The sequence below is a fragment of the Tympanuchus pallidicinctus genome, unplaced genomic scaffold, assembly GCF_026119805.1.
Source record: "Tympanuchus pallidicinctus isolate F22 unplaced genomic scaffold, pur_lepc_1.0 scaffold1, whole genome shotgun sequence".
NCBI lineage: Eukaryota > Metazoa > Chordata > Aves > Galliformes > Phasianidae > Tympanuchus > Tympanuchus pallidicinctus.
Window position 1 is genome coordinate 31,131,098 of NW_026294618.1, and position 22,910 is coordinate 31,154,007.

Sequence of the window (22,910 nt, forward strand, 5' to 3'; positions counted from 1 at the left end):
AAGGAAAATATTTATCACATTGCATCACTCCGTATATTTTATCACCAGAAGTCAGACTCACAATTTTTACTATAGTACAAAATACATCAGAAAGTTGCAGTAGCTAAAATAAAGCTAATTTGAAGCTGAAATCTTCAACTTCAAAATTATTTCAGTCCACTTGCTCATAATTTATTCTAGTTGATAATCCACAGACACTGCAGATTAAGGAATTCTGTTGTCCAAATAGTATGTAAAAAGGCTTTTGGAATCACCTTTCACTGGCACACATATCTCAACACTGCATTCAGAAAGACATTGAATCACAAGGAGAAAAGAGAACAGAAGACATATACTACATATACTACACATTCCAGCACTACTTACTGACAAGCAACCCTCTTGGTAATGCACACTCAGTTTAACTTTTAACGAGTAGAAGTAAAATCATAAAATCATGATTTACTCATAAAAAGATTTCCAGCACAGAATAAAAATAACTGAGCAAATGAATGAAGGCATAGAGAACCCGAAAAAAAAAATTCTCTTAGGTGTTAAAAGACAGATATGTTAGCACAGTCAAAGGAGTGCCCATGTAGAAAACATTCTGTTTTCCGAATATGCTCTATCGTGAACAATTCATAACACAATTTCCTGTAATCTGTTATGTAGAAATCAGTATTGCAGATGTTAGAGCATCTGGAGCATCTGGAACAGATCATGTTCAGAGGTCTACATTCTCAATGAGGGATGTAAGAAGACGAGGAAAGAATCAAACATGTCAGTTACAGAATCAGCAAGTAGCTACATGTACACAATGCAAATTTAGAAAAATAAATGTGGGATCTGGACCCCACACAAATTCAGGAAAGTTACACCAGGAAGAAAATTCAAAAGATGCATGGAAAGCTACAGAATAAAAAAAATTTACTTCAGGATTCAAAGGGTAACCCTTATAAAGTACACATGGACAAGGCAACATCCCTCATCAATAAGAAGCCCTGGATGAAAGTAAGCAGTGCCTCTGTTAACAAAGGCTGAATGAGAAAGATGCATTACAGTCAAATCTTGCTTACCAACTTTGTTCCTTCAGCTCAGCAGCTAGCTCGACATGATAAAGATATAGGTTCTTTATGAGGATTTTGCCCACAATGTAACTGTAGAATACTACTTTCACCTACTGCAAATTTTCCTATTAAGTATTTCCCACACTAAGAAAGATTCCAATGGTAAGATTGTTCAGATTGTGAACTTTAATGTGCTTTACTACGTTGATGGACTCTAACGTGTTTTATTTGGTTGTATAGTGCCGTCTACATCCCAAGCTTAAAAAACTTCATGACCAAGTGGAGATCTGGAAATTCTTCCTCTCACATCCAGCATCCTCACAGCATATCCTCATGATCTCTGACACAAGATCATAAGGGACCTCTTCGCCATTACCTTTAATTTGTATTCTGCAATGCAATCAGAGAGTAAACAATTTTTTACTCCATGGTAAGAACAGCACCCAAAACCCAGGCTCAGTGCCTGGGTTTGGACAGAACTCCTCAAAGCACCTATTGGAACCTCAAGAATGATCTTATCTTCAGGCTAGTTTGGGTCCAGAGAAAAATCAGAAGAATTTAGGGAATCTCAAATGGCTACATTCATTTGCTAACATGTCCAGCAGTCAAACAGAAGTATTAACGAACAGATCTGCTTCCTGATAAACTTTTAGAGATTAAATTCATACATACATACACACACACACAAGATTATACCACCACTAGGACATACAAGTCCTTTGAATTTCATGCTACTTGCTTCAGGTGAGAAAACTTTCCACAAGGTCGGAGCTGTACAAGAGTTAATTCTTTGGTAACTACACAACACACATGCTGAATGTTCAGTTTCTCCAGATGGGTACACATACACAAATGCAGAGATTTTTTCATTACTGCACCTATGCATCACACAAGAGCTGTCAGCGAGAAACAAAGAACTGTGGTTTGAGCAATCGACATGGAAGTACTGCATCTTCAGGTTCATTATTCCTCTCTAGTGAAGTTTCTATCTATGCAAGAACTTCAGAAGTGTGCACGGGCTCATCTGTGAGCTCAGCTCATCCCTGATGATCTTCACGCAGTCAGAAATTCAAAGAATTGATCTGAAATTGGCTCAAGTTCCATTAAATGGATCAAATACTAAAGGAGCCAAAAGTGAACAATAAGCATAGTCCCTTTTTGAAAATCAAGAGCCTGCTCATAGCAAAGCTGACAAGATTTCAGCTAGAATCATTGCCCTGAACAGATCTCACAAATGTAAGAGTGCAGAACTGGTTATCGTGCTTCTTCATCCTGTAAAAAATCATTCCCTAAGATGCATGGAAACCATTTTTAAGCAAAACAAACAAACAAAAAACCAACAAAACAAACAAACAAAACCAACTCTGTACTTCCTACTAGCACTTATTCTCACACGATATCTGGGAAATCAGACTAAAACCAGCACCCAATTAAATTAACAAAAAACAAGGAGCTGAGAGGTGGGGCATCAAAAAAACAGAGCAGCAAATCCCCAGCACCTACCAATATATATTCACTTCGCTCCATAAGGCAGGAAGACAAAAATAAAAGAAGAATTGGAACAAGAAATGAAAGAGGTCTGTAACTTCTAAGCTGACATTTAAGATGGAGATGCAAATCCTGTGTTTCCATTTCTTCTATGGTCAGTAATGACAGGATTACAACAGTAGCAGCTGAAGAGAACAATTTTAAATCACAAATAACTTCAAATTTTTGAACAATCTTTTCTTGCAGACTGCAGATAAAATTCCAAAGACCAAAAGGTCTGTAATATTCAAGGTGTGAAAATTGTTTTTCTTCAAACACGTCAAATCCCTCACAAGGAATGTTTTCAGACAGTTACATAACAGAGACTCTTGGTCCACCACAGCAAAGACAACAATTGCTTTTTGCTCACACTTCATTTCCAACACTTATGAGTTTCAGGGGATTATGCACTACCAAAATGATTGGAGAGAAAAAGACTAATTAATGAACACAGTGACAATAATCACATCAGGATTTAAAGTTTAGAAGAATAAGAACACTGAAAGACAGAAGGACCTGAAAACTGATCTGATAATGTCAGTTTTCCTTGCCTGTGGTAACTCTGCTCCTGTTTGTCTTCCCTGAAACGAAAGGGAAAATGCTCTGGTGGATTGAGCCATAGTAACAGTTACAGTTGCTAGCCTCCAAATAAGTGCTTCAAGTTATAGTTGAGAAACATAATCATAAAATATTCTAGCACATGATGCTGCTGTAACTGACATCAAAATAAGAGCTAGAACACAAAATAAATAATTGCAGTTGTTTGTATGACAAAGATTAAAACTGCTTTTGTTATCTCTTCTTCAGGCCCCTCTTCACTAATATTTGACATGGTGCTTTTGAGGCCAGTCTGAGTCAAAAGATCCACAAGTAGAAAGCAAAATCCAGAAGCCAGCATTTCAACAACCTGTAAGTACTAGATACCAGGTGCATATATGAAAACCTTGGGACAGATATCTCTGTTTAAGCCTAGAAAAGGAAAGAGACGTCACCTCATTTCTGGGTGATAAAAGAAAAACTCTTAAGTAGGACTCCTAACTAGTAACCTACACAACTCAAAGGACATGCTCATCAACAGGGAAAAACAAACCACCACCAATTATTTACAGTCATGAGGGTCTGCTGCAAGGCACCTGGACTTAGAATAATGCTGAGTATAGTCTTAGAATAAAGATGTAACATTTTAATCACACAGTAATGGTAGAGCATTGCCATGTAAGCACCATGGCATTCCTTGACAGCAGAAACACAGCAGACAATTTCTTTTTTTTTTTTTTTTAAGCTAGAATATATAATACATTTGCAGTAACATAATTGCCACTCAGGCTATGCAGTGCTTCAATACAGATACCAGGAGCTGGTTCTATTACACCTCCCCACATTTTTCATCTTAGAAACAAGAAAAATACTTAAAGCAAAATATTTAACTATTTCCAATTCCACTACCCATTATTCACGTGGATCCAGAAGGACACTGGTAACCTCGCTAATTTCACTGAGCAGAGAGTGACCGGGTGTTTTTATTTTTACTTGTAATTTCCCATGCAAATAAAACATGCTTGACAGCATGTATCTGTAGTTGAAAACAAAAGACAGTGAAAGAAAACACTGTTAACAACAACAGGAGTCACACATTCATAACTGAAAAATGAGTTAACGATGCACTCTCTTGAGCTGAAGCTCTAACAAGGTTTGTATAAACACATTCAAAACAGATAAACATTTTGACACATATCTTGTACTGTACCTTGTCATATTTGCTACTGGAACCAAAGCCAAAAATCAGAAGGTGACCGTGAGAATCAGTACATGCAAAATGCTGCCCATCAGGAGAGCACTTGCAGTCAAAAACTGCACCATGTCCTTGTCCTTCAATCTGAAATACATCAATATACAAAATGATTAAGTTACCAGAAACAAATTGTTGTCAATTATGATTAGCAAAACTGTGATGCTGATGTTGAAATTTATATAAAATCTGCAAGGTAGTGTACTGCTAGATGGAAGTTCCTTTAAAACAGCTTACTTTTTTGGCTATTCGCTTTCCATTGGATTTTTAGAGTAAAGCTCATGAAAGATGCCAAATTGATAGTAGTAGAAACTGACAGACTTAATCCACAAAGCAGGCACAGTACAGGAAGTGAAAATAAAAGCTTCCCCTTTGAATGTCCTGCTAATAAACCTAAACAGAGAGCTGGGTCCAGTTCAGGGCTTTAGTCACTACACCGTTTCAATCCTCTGCCTCTTTGCTAAGCTAGCCCATAGCAATGGCTGCTGTGGTGCTTCAGGACACCTGCCCACTGCAAAACACACTGACATTGACAACCCACATTACACAACTTAGCAACTGCCTCTTTCTGTAATTCCTACTCCTAATTTATCGGAGTGGGGGAGGTTTTGATTTTTGTAAAAACTCCACTTTTTAAAAGGAGAACTGCAAAGATTTTAAAAAAGGAATTTTTACCTGATACTCATTTTCTGTTTTCCAGTTCCTTTAAGCCAGAACAAATGGGTTTTTGTTTTTCCCTGCAACCTGTCAATCAAGCAGAGGTGACCAATCACCACTCTGAATTTTCACGTCTTCAGCACCTCTTCAGAAAGCCCCTTTCTATTCTCCCCAGTAAAGGACTTCTGCATTTTCTTTAAAGAAAAGAAAAAAAGAAAAAAAAAGAAAAAAAAAAGAAAAAAAAAGTAATTCTTTCCCTAGCTGTGGAGGGCCTATGTACTGCCAGAACAAACAACAGTATTCAGCCTGCACGCAGAAGCACTATATACTTCAACAGCACCTTCCAGGGGCCATCAGCATTACTTCCAAAGTTAATGAACTAAGCCTCAAAAATCCGGTGAAGCAGGCAGTACCTTCACTAAATTGCAGACTGAGACTAAGGCAAGAAGTCCATTTCTTTTGCCCATAGTCCTGCAGCATTCCTGCTCCCCTGCACACCCTCCCGACAGTAAAGGCTGCTACACCTGTGACCAGGGCTTCAATCATTGGACCAAAGTCTTTCCTACTACAAGTACTCTCCATATAAGTTTCTGGATTGGGATAAAAGGAACATAAATCAATTCAAGTTTTATGTTCTATTTTGCCCATTATTCCAGAAAGAACAAATTCTTAATAGAAGTATCCTACAGACAAAGATGGAAAATAACAACAGAGCTTCAAGTGAGTGGCACTAACATTGCAACAGCTAAGAACGCAGAATTACTCCAGGCTAAGCAAGATCCAACAACATGGCAAAATTACAACTTTGTGCTGCTTTTTTGCATACAGAAAGCTCATCTTATTCAAGGGAGACGGTATGGAGAGGCAGATAAAAAGGGGAAGGAACTCCATCCCAAGTGCAAGCTTTACAGATGTATAGGAAAAATCTCAAAAAGAACTACATACATAAGAGACTGCTGACTGCCTTACCCCAACAAAAGAAATATAAAAGTATCAAGCCTCCTAACATTCAAGTTCTTCCAGAGTCCTCCTATAGAGCCCAAGAATTGAAGACTTTGTTTCACAAGGAAAACAAAGCATGATTAGGAACGAACTACTTGCTAACTACTGGGGGCGGGGGAAACTTAGAAATAGAAGGAAAATAAATCCAGATCTTAGATTGTTTTTTACTTTTAATTCTTCCCAGCAAGAAATGGCTTAGATGGACCATTTTCAAGAAATTTCATGTATGAAATTCATGAGTGAAACATTATTTGGAAGACATTCCTTTATATAAGAAAGAAAATACAGTCATTTACTTATTCAGTAATTAGTACAGATTAAACAGTTTCACTGTAAATATGGTCAGAATCTGGTGTAAAACATGCTTATAAAAAGGACAGAACTAGGATTGTTTAGTACAACCCCTCAAGTGTGGTGTACCACTACTTGGAAATTAAGACCTTTAATATTACAAAAACAAAAAATTACTCTTACTGATAAGCTTCCAAGGCACAATTGCTATTAAAAGCAATTGGCAAAGCCTGCCAGAGTGTGATATCTAGTGTATATACATATACATATATATACACACACACACATAAAAATATTTTAATAAATTACACTTCACAATGGAATTCCTTTAATAATAAAGTTAACACAGGATTTGGTCACCTGGAACAGAAACTAAACATTAAGTTGCAAAAGGTAAAGCTGAAGTAAATCAATGAAGTTCTAACTTTGGCAAGCTAAATGTAGGACTGAGCAAAAAGGAAGCCTTCCTCACTCCATCCCTTTTAAGTCAAAGGTACGAGTACTGTCTGAAGACTGCATCCCAAACAAAGTGAAATGTTTTTTTCCTTTTTAAAACCTTTCCTTGCTGAATGAGAGGATATCTGTGGCAGGGAGAAGACACCACCACCATGAGAACAAAAAAGCACACTGATTAATTAAGAGCTGCGCATACATTGTGAGGACTGCCAATAAGTCAGCACATTAAGACACTTGTTAGCAAAGCAAGTAGCAAAGATTCTTCAGTTACAAACAAGGAAGAAATTCAGGCGCATACAAAGAAGAATAAGGTAAGACTACTTTTATTATCAACAACTCCGAGAATTATGCTGTATGTCTGCATTTTCATTTGCAAGGAAACAGAAGGACATCAGAATGTCAAAGAGAGGAATGTTGATTAAGAATGAAAATGGACAGCTATTCTTTTCCTCTCGGTTCAAAAGAGTTTGTTGTTCTTAAACCAGAGATAATAGTTCTGAAACTACAGTATAAAGAAACGTCTTAGATCCTCAAAGTAGTTTCTTGTTTCAAAAATGGAGAAGTACCTAGAAAAAGAGAGAAGATGGAGCTTTTTTGACCCATTATCAATAGTTAGTATGAAAGACTTAGAAGCTAGTTTTTAAGGAACACACAGCACATGCGGTAGAAATCACAGAATCACAGAATGGCCTGGGTTGAAAAGGACCACAATGATTATTGAGTTTCAACCCCCCTGCTGTGTGCTGGGTCGCCAACCACCAGACCAGGCTGCCCAGAGCACATCCAGCCTGGCCTTGAATGCCTCCAGGGATGAGGCATCCACAACCTCCTTGGGCAACCTGTTCCAGTGCGTCACCACTCTCTAAGTGAAGAACTTCCTCCTAAAGAAGCAGTAGAGGTTACCAGAAAACTTAGCAGACTTCCTTCATTAAATTAACTGATTTTGTATGCCAAGAAAATATAATTCATTTATTTAAAAACAAACAAACAAACAAAAACAGAAAACAAACACAAAACCTAGCTGGATTTCACAGGCACGGCACTGTCACATGACATGGCACTTAATTCAAATGGAAGAAATTGTGATTGGTAGGAGAACTGTGCAGTAGGCAAACTTACTAAGAACGGATAATAGTTTTTGGTTTTGAAGAAGACGCACAGAGCTAAAAGAATGCAAACAGCAAAGTCCCTCCATCCAGGTATTTCTATTAGAGACTACAGGAAAAAAAAAAACTGTTGATGAAATGAACATTAGCAAATCAACCACTAAGAACAGATGTGGGACACAGCAGCTGAAGCAATTAGAAGTCAACAAGAAAAAAATGCAGTAGGCCATGAACGTAGTAAGATTATTAGAAATAGTTTTCTAACAGAACTTTGCCCATGCACTTCTACCTATGCAGTTCCATCTCATCTTCCAACACAAGTCATCAGCATCATTTTAAGTCAGTGAACTAAGTCTTCTCTAGCCTGATGTAGATATTTTCCTTCACATTAAGAGACTGAGGCAATTAGTTGGAAACACAGGAAGAAAGATCACTGACTGCAAGGTATTACATATGATGCAACAACAAAAAGAAAACTATAATCCTAAAGCACACCAGAGGTACATCCAGACAAGAAAGAAAAAGCTCACACACGGCTAGACAAGTAGGCAATAAGACAAAAGAACTCTTCTAAAAGAATACAAATAATTTTTGCTTCTCATACTCAAGAGAAGCAAATTCCAACTGCAACAGCTACAGAGAAATATTTTCACTTATTGTGAGAATGGAAAACCTCAGAGCTCAGTCTCTTAGCACAGACACTAAGGAAAGAGAACACATATTCAGAATTCTTTAGCAGGAAGACTGCAAGCCTGCTAGAATGTTTGGGTACAATTGAAAACCAATTACAAGCAACATTCAAATTTGAGAACTAAAATTTAGATTCTTCCAATCACAACAATGATATGCCAGAAGAACTTTCTAAAAATACCAATAAAAAGCAAAGATAATTAATTGTTATTAAAGCAAATAGACTCTTTTGTAAGTGTTGACACTATATTACAGCTGCTTAAATCAAGTCAATCTCGAGCTATTTGGGAAGTCTCCCCTTGCATATTTAGGTTCTCTTTTGCTCTAAGGAGCAATCTCTGATCTGTGATAAGCTAAAAAAATATCAGACTTCTTACCAAGTCCATTAAAATATCTTGCAGATCACCCATGGGTGCTCCAACTTAGATAAATCTCCAAGAAGTATTTACAATTTTTTTTTTTGTTACTAAATACTCTGCAAATTCAGTACTGTATTTCTTTTTGCTTTTTTTTTCCCCCAAATTAACAGAGCATGATGAAGTCTTTACTCTTCCAGATCCTTTATATGTCTGTACATACTACTCAAAGGTGAAACCTTTCGAAAAGATTTCAGTAAGACTACAACTGACCAATTCAAAATCTTATTTTAAGTCGTTCTGTGTTTCAGATGAGGTCCAAGACTACAAAAATCTATATTATCCCAGTAAAACAGGAATTTTCTTCAGACATTATGAAGGCCACTACATACAAAATAAATGGTCTTTAAATCTCCACTAATGCTGGAGATAGTTTGCCCATATGAGCAAGTGGCTTGCCTTTCCAGATATTAATCCAAAAGAATCACCTCATATGGCAGAAACAATCGATGCAGAGAGAACTCTGTTGAGCTGTCCTGAATGAAATCTGATCTTCCATGCCATGCTTCTGAGAGGGACTACAACTTTTTAGTATGCCATTTAGGCTAAATCTCATCGGGAATCTGCCAACAAGGCCTAGGCAGGCAATTCAGGCTTACTGATTAATGAAAAGGAAACAATGTTGTAACTGATATGATAATGCTGTTGGGGCTTCAGTTTATCAGACTGCACCGAAAATAAAAGCAGCGTGAGAACATAAGAAAACAGATCAGTGAAAGAATACACTTTCTCTGAGAAGATGAAATTGCTCACTAAGAGTTCAAACTAATGACTAGACCTCAGAAGAAAAGGTACGAAAAAGACTGCTAAACAGACATAAGGAGGCACAGCATAGTCATTGCCTGTTATGAAATATTCATTTAAAAACAAAGGACAGAGCCAACAATCAGCTCCCTGAAGGAGGAGCATGCAAAAATAAAAAAAAGGAATTGCAACTTGGTAGTCTCTGCTTGATTGACAGCTTGCAGGAAGAAACCCCTCTGATCTCAATCAGTTGATGCTGTTATAACACTGACACAGTAAATTCTAGAAAAAAAGTAAGGATTAAGTTGTAATTAAATATTTAAATCATCACTGGGGGATGGGGAGAGGGAGTCTGGTGAAATTCACAAAAACTGGACATCTCCATTATGAAATATATTACTACAATCACCTCCATGCCAGTTCCCAATTTTCCCTCACTTTTTTTTTTTTTTTTTTTTAATAAAAACTAAGATGTGTAAGGAGAAAAAAGACACAGACTGGGGAGAGGGAAAAAGCATCCCTCAATCCAGTAGTGCGGCAGGCTCTCCAGTTACTCTAAGGAGGGTTACAATTACACCCTCAACGGTTTCCACTGCGTGAAACAGTAACATTCTTATGGGATGCTTGATCAAGTTTAGTGCATAACTCTTCTAAGTCACTGTTCACAGCTTCACATAGATTCACAATACATCCAGGCATCAAAGCTAAGTGAGAGTTTCTACTAAAATCTTCCAGATGATACGGTATATGTTGCAAGGTTGGGAAAATGTAAAAGCTTGAAAGAAAGGCCTTGCAATATGCTTACCATCTATCTTACAAATCTTACACTTGGAAAGAAATGCACTGAATCAGGAATATCAGACAAGTTTACATTAATTACGTATCAGCTAGTAGCTGTAGATACGAAAACAAAACCTCAGACATTAGCTTCAGCAATCATATCCTTATTTCTCAATGTCCATACGATTTTGAATTTTTGGATCTAAAACATAAAGCATTTATTTGCATTAACAGGTCTGCACATATTAAATAATTCCTGGCTGTAAAAAGGAATCTATTCACAACAGTAACAGTAAAGCAAAACCATTAAGAATGTATCATCTGCTTGAAGCTGTCCCACTGAGTGACAGTACACATTTGCAATTTCAACAACAAGCATGTAACACAACTATTTGATAGCTGCATTATATAACAATTAAATACAACTACTGCTTTAATATCATCATTACATTTGCTAGTTTTTTGTCTGCATTTCTAGAAGTACAACCTGTTTCATTATGATATCATCTGATACTGCAGCAGCACATTAAGACCTATTCTATTGTCATCTTCACATAACCAGGAGAGAGTGGCTTTACAAAGTATGTAACACCTGCTTGCTGATTCTAATTGCCCAAGTGCTTTTAAAGACAATCAAATGAAATAAAACAATTTCAGAGATCATCTTCAAAACACAAAATCTGGCTTTTAGTTTCTTCAGCCCAAGGCTTCTCAAGAAACAAGCAACCTTAGAAAGAAAACAAACGACTGAAGAGACACATTTTTTCATAGAGTTGGATCTAAATTTTAAGACTAGTCAGAAAAACCAAGGGACTTAGAATTAAGTTTGTCAATATCCAGAAACAAATCTTACTATTGTAATCATGTAACAGCGTTACCTACCTACTGCATAACAAGTTAGAACACAGTCTAACAGAAGCTATTGCAGCAAAGTAATAAGTATGTCAGGTACCAATGAACAGCTGTGTGTCCTCAGACAACCTTTCTGAAACGTTTCTACCTAAGTTTTGCACTGCTCTTAAAAAACTTAATAATGCTTTGATTCTCTAAGTGTAAAAAGCAGATGCTAGATTCTCATCTTCTCAATTGCAGACACAGATCTACTGAAGCAAAGCATTTTTCTTCAGATAATCAATTCAGCACATAATTTCAAAAATGCATCGAGACTTCTATTTCTATTACCTCTTAGCTTCATGAATACTTGACATGAATATAAAGACATTTTTAAAAAACAATTTTAATTGATAATTACATTGAAAGTAACAATATATATTTCTTTGTCAAAAAAAAATGAAGCTGAATATGACATTACATTGAAATTGAGGTTTCAACTAGACAAGCCAGTCCAAGCTTCTGTCAATTTGGTAAGACAGTGCACAACACTAAACACTTTACAAAAGAAGTCATAACCCAAAGAATTCAATAGTTATGAGATTCACCATTTCATTCATGTTTTTATACTAGTTCAAAATAATAAGCCTTCAGGTTTGTGGTTCCATCCACCCTCCCATCCCAGAAGTGTGTTTACCAACTTCTGCAATACCTTTCTAATCCCAACCAAGCACATAAGCATAACATCCCAGATAAGCACGAGGAGCTTCAGAGCTGCTGTTTCCCACCAATGCACTCAGGAAGGCAAATTATATTTAAGTTCTGATGCAGCAACAGAATGCAAAGTCAGAATGACGCATAGTGCTCAAAAGGTCTATAAATATTTATTTCATGTTACAGTAGGATGTCCTTTAACCTCTAAACTCCAAGGATGAAAGTTTCATCCCCAGTTATCTTTAAGCACTTAAAAAAAAATAATAATAAATAGAAGTGTTATATTTATGCAGATAAATTTGAACTTCAGTCTAAAATCTCAAGTAATTTGCTTCTGAGCTGACAATTTTGTAATAGATGGGATGAAAATCACATATTACTAACATTAAAACTGCAACTGCAAAAAGCTTAAACTTGTTAGCTAATGAACACTTTCCAATTCAGGTCAACACTGTACTGATTTTAATGCATTGTTTTCCATACAGACAGAAGAAACTACATGCTTCACACTAGCCTAATCTTCGAATAAGCTATTTAACATTCTGCAAAATTAACATGAAAGACTAAGACCTTGCTTTGCTTTTTAAAAAGTTCATATTTAAGGTTTAATCATCATCTGTTGCTAATTAGTAAGCATGCTGAACACAAGCAAGTGACAAGAAATCCTAGTTCTAGATACAATTGCAATTTACATAAAGTAAGTAACATTTTGGATGAAAGTTTGGGAGAGCTCGCCATGAGCTTCCCACAGCAAAGCACCTGGAATGAGAGAGAACAGCTAGGATTTTTGTACAAAGATTTAAATGAAAATAAGCACAAGCTGAAAATGCCACTTCTGCCCCCCACCTCCACAAACACAAGTTTTCATGTGTTCTGCAGAATACCTCGTTCTACAGCAGCTACAGCTATCAAAGATAATGCTGTCATTGTAGGTCTCAATGAAAAAGCAGGTCTTATGCTTCGGACTGGTGTTTTTCAGAGACAGCAAAGAACTGTTATAGAATACCCTATTACTTTGTCCAATACTGATGCAATAGGGAGGTCAGCATTCCCCCAGGGCTTTGCAATTCTGAAGGTTTTTTCTGCTGGTTTCCATAAAGCAGGACAGAGGGTAGAAGAATGACTAACACCCACTCGAGCAGTAACAGTTAGGGCACTGTAAGAAATCATCCATTATTCTTCAAGTATCAATCTGGTTTCCAGGGGAAGCAACATGCAGTCAGAGAGAACAATCACATTTCATGGAGAGATTAAAGTTTTTCTTTTGCAGTGTAACTGAGGCTGAGGATACAGGAGAAGGAGAGGATTTCTTTTTCTCCCTCCAAAAAGAATCAAAGTTGCTTCTAATCATTAGTTTACAGTTAGTGCATTTCTGAAGTACACTCATGTAATTCTTTGGAATCAGCAAACCCACAACAGCTGAAGACACACAGTGTGACCTTTAAGCATCATAGGCTAAGGTGGTTCGGCTTGTCAGCAAGTTGGAAAAAGGCACAAAGGCAGGAAGATTTTGAAGTATTCAGATTTGTCAATTTAATACAAGACTGTAAAAACATTCTTTCAGTATCAGTATTTCAAAGCATTCTTCAGAATATGAAGGCCACCTCTGAACTCAATTCAAAGTAGTTTCCAGAAATATCATTTACCCAGAATGTCCCAAAAAGCACAACAGTGCTCAGAGGTCTTAAAGCTAAGGTAGAAACAGGAATTGATCCAAATGAATTCTTCACAAGCATTAGAAGTAGAACTTCATGATTACAAGCAAATGTCTGAAACTAACAAGTTCAAGCACATAGGAGCTCCTGAGGCACGTGCACGACATGAGATGTAAAGAAGCCTACTAATGGCTGTACAGAGCCTAACTTCTCCAAGATTCAACTCGCAAGGAGTCAATCCAGGAAGTCCGAAGAACAATATCTCATCACGTAAGATGTTGGTTGGTCTTGCTTGGTGTTTTTGGAGTGGGTTGTTGTTGTAGTTTTTGGTTTTTAATATATCAGGAGAACCTTTTTGTTTTTTAAATATAGGTATTAGTACTCCTACTTTCCTGCTTATTAATTTCAACTTTACACAAAGCAGTTTTTCTTTATTTTAAGCATAAAGCTTTTATTTTAAACATAAAGTCAGAAAGACTCTGTTAACCAATATGAAAAGCTTACAATAATTGCAATGACTACTTACAATATTTAATTGAGTATCCGATTCAAGCAATTATATTTGAAGCTAACAGTGCAAAAATAAAAATAAAAAGTTCTACAATTAACAAAGACTGGGAAAATTCCCACCCATCCCTAGTCCTTCATTCTTGCTACTGTATTACAGTAATCATATTCTCAGCTGCATACTTGCAAGTAATGGCAGTCACCATATGTTCCTGCAACTGTTAGGCTATGCTGCAAACCAAATTATTAACCAAACACAAAAACAAAAAATAACTCCACACAACAAAGTGAAAGGCCTTTTAGTACATATCCTGAAATAGTCTAGGGAAGATTTTTTTCCTTTAAACATACTTCTCCTGGGCAGCCCATCCGTGACATAAAGTAGCATTTGCCTTTCTGCAGGAGAAACCTACTCATTAAAGCTCCAGACAGAAGGAGAGCTTGCTGCAAGTAGTCTGAGCCAGCAGACTTCAGCCCTGTCAGTTATTGCAGAAGGGAAGTCACAGAAATCAAAGAAAAAAATCGAGGGCATGACTCCAATACCACAAAGATATTTGGAGTCAAACTCAAACACTTTATGTGTGATTATAATACCAACAAAAAACAATCCAAACCAACCAAGACTTTTGCCTCTTCCCAATGTTATTAAGTACCTCCTTTTTGATCTGGAAGACTCTCAAGTTCCTGTAGTTTTCTGTCCCATCAAACATTCTTAGAACTGAGAAACTTTTGTTAAGGCCTATGGGAATTTTAAGTATTAGGCCAAGTTACAGCACACACCATTCAAGTGACAATACTGGAACCAAATACTAATAAACCAAAACTCTTGTCGAATGAAAAGTAACTCAGTGAGGAAGGACATCTGAAAGAAAACGGGCACTATGACAACTGAGTGGTGAACACATTTTATTATTATTTTTTAAATGGCCTAACAGAGCACTAATCTTGCAAATTCAAGCTTTTACAAAGCTTGGAGCCAAAGGTTTCAATTTACCTAGAACAGATGTACCCAACCCAACATACCAATTCAGATTCAAGATTCACACCTCTCTGTAGCAGCACAACTTCAAGAGTATGTTGGGGAAAAAGTCCATTCTAGAAATTCACAGATGAGACAACGTCCTGGGTAAGTAATAGGCATTGAATTGAACACCTTGCCATCCAAGAAGTAAACAGAAATTAAGTGTTCTGTTTCCTAGCTGAATATTTAACTAATAGGCAGTAACAAAGAGCTGAATACAACTCCTAGCTATGTCTTAATTCCTGTTTTTGAGAATCTGCCTTACCACACAAGGGACTCAAATGCCACACTGCAGACTGGAATAAAAATTGGCAATTCAAATGCATCTCTATGCCCTCCATCACCAACTAGCTCTGACAAGAGAGCTTACCATTCAGCATTTTTTTTTGCCCGTGTCCATTAAGACATTGAAATCTAACATACTGTTCAGTACGTTGAAGATGTTCTGGGTGATTGCATTCCACTTTGGAGATTAACAACCATACTCTCCAAGAGTTCAGGTGCCAAGACTGTCAAGTCATTCAGTGAACCTGGGTAACGAGCCACAGTTTCAACATTTACTAGGTTTGTGCTGTCCTTCTGCAGCAAAAACACTGTTTTTCTGAAACACATAAGCTCTAAAACTAAGCAGTAGTGATCACTTAAGGTTTATTACCCTGGGTTTCTTTGCAAGTCTTCTAAATGCTCATCTATACAAGCAAGTTACAACCCATGAAATTACCCTAGTATTCCATCACCAAAACCACAAACTCAGTTCATTCCTTGAAAAAAGGAATGACAAAAATATACAACACATGTTACAATAGCAGCTGTATTAAATTAAGAATGGCAAATGTATTACACAGGCTACAAACAACAATAAATGGTTGTATTTGCATGTGCAAATACACTCCAATATTTATTTGCTGAATCTCAAAATTGTTTAAAAGAGCCTTAGACATCTCAGTTTTGATATTCCTATGGCAAATTTCACTATTTGGCGTAGGATAGGGAATAAATTTCTTGAGTCTAGCCAACCATAGTCTTTAAGCTAAGCCAGTAGTGTATGATCATGAACTAAAACATCAAGCTGTGCAATTAAGACCTATACAAAAATCTATCATCACAGTGGAGAGTACAAATGAAAACATGGAATATATAAATTATATACATACTTACAGAGAGTAAGCCCATATGTGTAGATAGTCACCTATGGGATCAAGCTCTATCATTAATTAAAAAAGACTAAAATCTGGCAGAAACCAAGGGTGTTTCAAATTCAGTTGCGATTGTGCTAACTAACTTAACAGCAAATTCAAAGTTAATTAAAAAAAAAAACAAAACAACAAACTCAAAGAGAATGTTCTGCATGACACTCAGTTTCCAAGTGACATCTGTCTGCAACAAGTAGAGGAATCAAAGTTTTTGAGCCTTGATATAAGTTCAACACAGAACAAAAAAAATTATCTGGCTGGTAGGGGATTTGCAATTCCACATTCACTAACTGGATAAAAGGAATTAAGTTTCAAACTGACTCAAGCTTTGATTTTTGATGCTGAGAATGAAAGAATTCAGACTGGGGAGAGCTTAATAAATACCCAGTTCCACTTTAGGGATTTTACATGTTTTAGATATAACAAGCATTCCACATAGGAAGGGAATACATGATTAGACTGATTATCACTAATAATCACCTAAGATTTTTCTAATTCAACCAATGTCCCCAAGGTCTGCAATTTTTACAGGAATTTTTGCCATGAAAAAGATAGGCAGTGTTAGTTATATTACTACTGACAGTTTTGCAAGGCAATGATGTGAGGTTCTTGAATGACAAAGTAGATACCTCATGTCATTCAAATTTCAGGTTTGGTTATTTTAATTTATATTCCCCATCTGATTCAAGATAACCCAATCTGTAAAAGCGTTCCCATCCCTTTCTGTTTTCCAGAAGTATGAGATGACAAACTGAACAAGCCCATAAATGTTATCAGAACAGCATTTGATAACAGCAGTTATCAGAATAATTTAATAGTGGCTAATATAATGATGTTCCCAGTTGACACATTGGTTAGGAAACTGGGAAAAGACTGGCAGCTCTGCTCATTTGTGCAGTACCTTAGTAAACCAAAACATTTAACAGTTGCAGCTCTGTAACAGTAATCCAATTTCACACTGTAGGAGCACCTTTCCCCTGTAATCTAAAAAACATTCCGATTACCACTCTTGTCTTTTGAAGTATCAGACAGAGAACACAGGTGAAACATACTGTAGAAATACCTCTCACTGTAGAGGATACCTGCCTCACACATCTTTGAGTGAAACTGACTGCCAGATTTACAATTTCCCTCACCTCACTCAACAGGCAGATATTACCACATTTATTTCCAACACAAAGCATGTATTATCAGCTGCTAAGAGCTTCTGATTATCTATACATTTCTTTACAACTCTGAAGATTTTCAAATGAGATTTTCAATCTTTTTCAGTGTTTGTGCCTCTTCTCACCCTTGATTCATACATTTCAGTTTTTTCAAAGGGTTGCCCAAAGTCCCAGGCATCTATAATTTAAATTGACAGCTCCTGAATGGACTCGTCTAGGTTCTCCCACAGATTTCAGTAGAATTTCTTCTCTGTGAACTGTTCTGTACACTGAACATGTCAAAACTTTCTCTGGGTTCAGAGTCCATTTCCAAATGTCTGATTTTTGTTCTTTTGTTTGGTTGGCTGGTTTATCTTTTTCTCTTTTCTTTTTTTTTTTTTAAACCAGTGTATCTATGCCAGATCTCTTCTTCAGATGATCCTTATGCTGGCTTCTAAAACTGTCATTCCACTACAGCTGAAAGCTGGATGAAGCTTATTCTACAACATTCTACAAATTTTCTCAACTAGTAGGCAAGGTCTGGATTGCATAACACAATACCTTTTTGAAGAATATGACACATAAAGACCTACTTAATATCAAGAAGCAGAAAGAAATACCTGTTACATCCACCTTCCAGAAGAACTAGCATAATGCAGAACAGATCATAATTGAAACCTGCATGTGGAGGAGCTCTACACAGAAAGGCTGATTGCATTCAATCAGAGCTGAGGCAGCATACAACATTGTTGAGATCAGTGACTCCTGAAGAGTTTTAGCCAGATTAAGAATTAGGAACACAAAAAAATAAACGTGGTTTTATCTTGGTTTCCCAGGCAGGAGATAGAGTACTACAGGAGGGCTTCTGTCACCCTGTCTCTTACACGTGTCTCTGACAATGCAAACTAGCATTCCAATTTCTCGTGGATGAAGCACGTTGAAAAATGACACTATGGAATACAGCCAGAAGACTTCTCAGATTTTACAAATTCAGTATTTGTCCCACTACACCGATCAGAAATTTCTCTCAACTTTCCTGGATGCAGGACCTTGGCCTATATATTACAAATGCATGCTTCAAGATGGCCTACACAAAAATGTATTAAAAGCAAAAAGTTTAGAAAGGCTGCACTGGCATATCTGCATAAAGCATAGTAATTACCATGTTGAAGTAAGACCGGATTTTGACCCCTCTTGCCAAATCCCAAACTATGACATTCCCATCATGTCCAGCAGAGAAGAGAACTCTTGGATCAAATGGATGAGGTTCAAGTACAAACACTTCATCTTCATGGCCCTGAAATTAAAGACATAGCAAGATGAACTATTGGATTATCTCAAATACCATTCAATATGGTAATGCAAACAACTACATCGTTAATCTATGAAAATGTTCAGCATTACTTTGACTACAGTCTGTTGTTTGTTTTTTGTTGGGTTTTTTTTTTTGTATCTACATACTACTCTCTTCTCTATGCAGTTGCAATTTTAGATTTTTAATAAGTATGTCAAGTATGACAGCTTCAGAACAAATTTGTCCCACAACTTTCATCATGATTTTAAAAGACCAGAGTTCAAATTTGATATTTTTTGTTTTAATGCTTAGTAGACTTCAATTTGCTTAGGTATGGTTTAATTAGAAATTTAATTTAGAATCAGTCAAGAATCAACTGTAATACTACAGTTAGATAATTACACCTCCAGAGTTAATATCAACCTTGCTTAAAACATTCTCATCTCACAGTTACCTATTTTCTCAACTAAAATAAGTAAAAGCCATCAGCAAAAAACTTTATTTTCTTTAGAAGACTGCTTTTTCGTATTCATGGAATGTTGAGATTGCAGTAACAAATGTCTGTGTTTAATCAGCATAACTCTATTAACTGTATTTCAAATATCTGCCTAACTAAACAAACGTCAAAAGAAACAACTTCTGTCCTTTCAAGATAGTATTTTAAGAAAAAAGTAAAAAATTAGTTCCAGACATCTCAACAATAATGGCAATTTGCAACTTATAAGTTTTATTTTCTACAAACCAGCTGAGATATCTTAACTGCACTTGAATCATGTAAATACGTTTGCTAAAGCTGCAGAGAAAAATGAGTGAAGAAGAATTTTGATTACATACACATGAAGTCTGCATTTCAGATTGCTAAATCAAGGTAGAGCACCTTACCATGAGAATATGAATGAGTTGGCCAGTGAAAGAATTCCAAACTTTCAGTGTCATGTTATTGACAGCAGTTATAACAGAATTGTCATGGCGGTCCCACGCCACCATGGTCACTTTCAATTTTGTAATTTTATCTTCTACACCTTGTAGAGTTTGTCTAAAACAAAAGAAAAAGAAGAGCTTCAAAGCAATTCCAGTCTGCTAAAAAACATTCTGTCCAAAACAAATGATAATAAGATAATACACCTGTATATTACTTTATTATTGAGAATATCAGTGTTAATTCTTCAAGAACATGGCAATATGAGATGCTACCCATTTTTCAATACATACAATCAGAAAAAGAGCTATCAGTTCTTAAACAAAGACTACAGAGTCCTCTCAGTATTTTAAAAACTACATTATATATACCAAACTACAGTTTAATTCCATAGCAGTTGTTGAGTTAGCTGAAGAACAAAAATCCAAACTAGTCAATTAGCGAACAGTAATTTAGCCTGGAGAATATCAGTGTTAAGTACTTATAAACACAGAAAGAAGTATTCTCATACTTTCAAATGAGTTAAAATTCTCAGGAAACTTAGAAACTATAACATCACCACACTTATAACACTTTACTATCAGCAAGTTGCACTTACTCTTGCATGCATTTTCTTTTTTTATCCTTATAAAAATGGAACACTACCCTCCTGAAATGTAATCCAAATTCAAACAAATAAAGTGGACAAAAAATATAGAATCTTCCATTTGCAAGGGAAGCTCTGAAAGTAATGCCTCCTATTTTAATAATTTGGTAGATGTCAGTGGTACTGCAGTAGAGATTGAACCTTCCTGCCAATATTCTGTTCCGTTTTGTTGCTCCATGACAGATTTGACAGAAGGCAGCTGATGGGCAGTCTGACAGCACAGCACCTGACATGGAAGTGCAGATGAAGCAAAAGTGTGTAATTGACTTCCTCCATGCAGAAAACAATTGTACCCACTGGCACTCATTGACTTTTGTTGAACACTGATGGAGACCAAACAGTGGATGTGAGCACAGTGAGGTGGTGTGTAATGTGTTTCAGCTACTACGATGGGTCACCACCATCGGTGCAGATTTTTAAAAGCACAGCGTGCAGGCTCTTGCTCATTGCTGGCAAAAATGCACAGCTAATAGCAGTGAGTATGTTGAAATGAGTGCTTTGTAGCTGAGAATTTGCTTTATCAAAGCGTTATTGTGCTCTTTGTATCAGCTGTAGTTTTCACAGAAATAAATAGGAGGCATTACTTTCAGAGCACTCTACATTGAAATACAACACGTGATCTAATTATAAATAGTGTACAGTTCAAAAGTACAACATGCCACTATAGCTAGATTCCTTTCTAGATACAATGCAGAACACAGGAGTCGTCTTATAGGCTGAATTCTTTCTTTCCTTTCAGTGCACCAATTTCATTACTTCTGATAAAATTGTGCTTATGCAAAAAAAGATCACACCACAAAGTGCAGAATTGCACGTTACTCTCCTAATCAAAAAAGACAAATGAGAATTCAACTACAAGGCTGAAGCAAGCAGCTCAGTTTCTCTAAGAAGTTCTGCATTTTGACCATAATGAAAAAAGAACCCATTGCTATTTTTTCCAGGATCAGTTAAAACCAGTCATTTTTATAGGCTACATTTTGAAGGAAAAATAACTCAGATTTCATTTTCTAGTGGTAATGTACTTTCATCCAAAAGTTTTATCAGACTTTCATCCAAAAGTTTTATACTCATGTTTTATTGTGCCTACCCATAACAAGATACCCTCTGATCCAAACTTTTAAGTAAATTATAAGAGCTCATTTAGCCATCTCTTCCACCCCTCTCTTAGTCTTTCAGATGTCCTTTCATGGAATTACTTTTGAATATATATATATTCTTATTCAATAAACTCTTTGAAACCACTCAATATGATCAGCTTACGGAAAAGATTTACCCATTAAATCACTTTAAATCTTTCTAATAATCTAATGTTGGAAAATGTTTCCTCCATGTAAAAATAATTATCTTCTACAAAGTCTCCATCTTAAGTCTTTTTAATCACTTAGTCTACTGTACAGAAGTTTTCCATACCTACAAAGCTTTGTGAATTCTCAGATTGTTCCAGCCAAGTGAGAACCCATTACATGGCAGGTAACTTATTTGCTCTGGCACATGGTATGAAAGAACTCAAAACCCCTTTTCTGGGCACATAGATTCCACAATAACTTTTAAATATCACCAGAATGCAAGAAATCTCAGTAAGAGATCTAACTTGGTTTACTTGGTCCAGAAGCCTATGTAAAAAGCATGAGTTTAGCCTTCAACGTGTCTTGTGTATCTTCTACTCTCTTAATCTAACCAATGTACTAATGGAGCTATTATCAGGACAAACTAACTTCCACAGTTAAATATGTAGTTAAATATTTGATTTCAAGAGCTAGACAAGCATACTGCACATTTAATCCATAATCATTACAGGTGGCTTTTTTTTTTCCCCAACATGACAGCAAATAAAAATCAACAGACTTCAAGTATCTACGGGGTAACAGAATATTTGATATTACTTACCCTGATGGGCGAGTAGCCATATCTAACAAAATGCTTTTCCATTCCCTTCGCTTAAATTGCCAGATTCGTGCTGTTCCATCACGGCTTCCACTCACAAATCTAAGAAAAGGGGAAAAAAGTAAATTAGATAATGAAGACCATTGCACAAAAAGAGGTGGAAGCTAGACAACTCAGAACTCAGAAAAGTAAGCTGAAGTATTCAGAGTCCAAATATTGTAAGAATGCTGTACTACCAGGTTGAGGTGAAAACACACTTCATGGACCAGTAAATATTTAAAGGCCTGTAAAAATTGGAATTTTCTTCCCTAATACGAGCCCCTTAGAGACTAATAGCACTTGGATCCATAGTGCACCTTGCACAGCTACCACACTGCTCTGCCATTGGGACTTAAGAGCCCAGTGAGCACTGTAACACTGTAACTCACCTATCACTGCATGTAAAGCTGCGGAAGTAATTTAAGAGGTGAAAAAACTGAAGTGCGAGAAGAACTGAAAGCTGAGTCTCAATGTAAAACACACAAAATCTATCACAATACTTATTTGAACAACTGCCTCTGAACAGCTGCAAACAAGCTTGAGCTTCTTCCCCACCTT

General features: G+C 36.4%; 1 protein-coding gene across 2 annotated transcripts in view; it reads right to left on the reverse strand.

Annotated features, from left to right (window-relative positions):
- Positions 1-22,910, reverse strand: part of PHIP (pleckstrin homology domain interacting protein) — a 100,111-nt gene that overhangs the window by 40,322 nt on the left and 36,879 nt on the right. For both annotated transcript variants that reach the window (XM_052694345.1, XM_052694334.1), the window contains exons 13-16: positions 22,317-22,415; positions 19,747-19,900; positions 18,733-18,867; positions 4,321-4,449 (exon numbers count right to left, since the gene is read on the reverse strand). In XM_052694345.1, the coding sequence (XP_052550305.1) occupies positions 4,321-4,449; positions 18,733-18,867; positions 19,747-19,900; positions 22,317-22,415 (517 nt within the window). The remainder of the gene's footprint in view (positions 1-4,320; positions 4,450-18,732; positions 18,868-19,746; positions 19,901-22,316; positions 22,416-22,910) is intronic.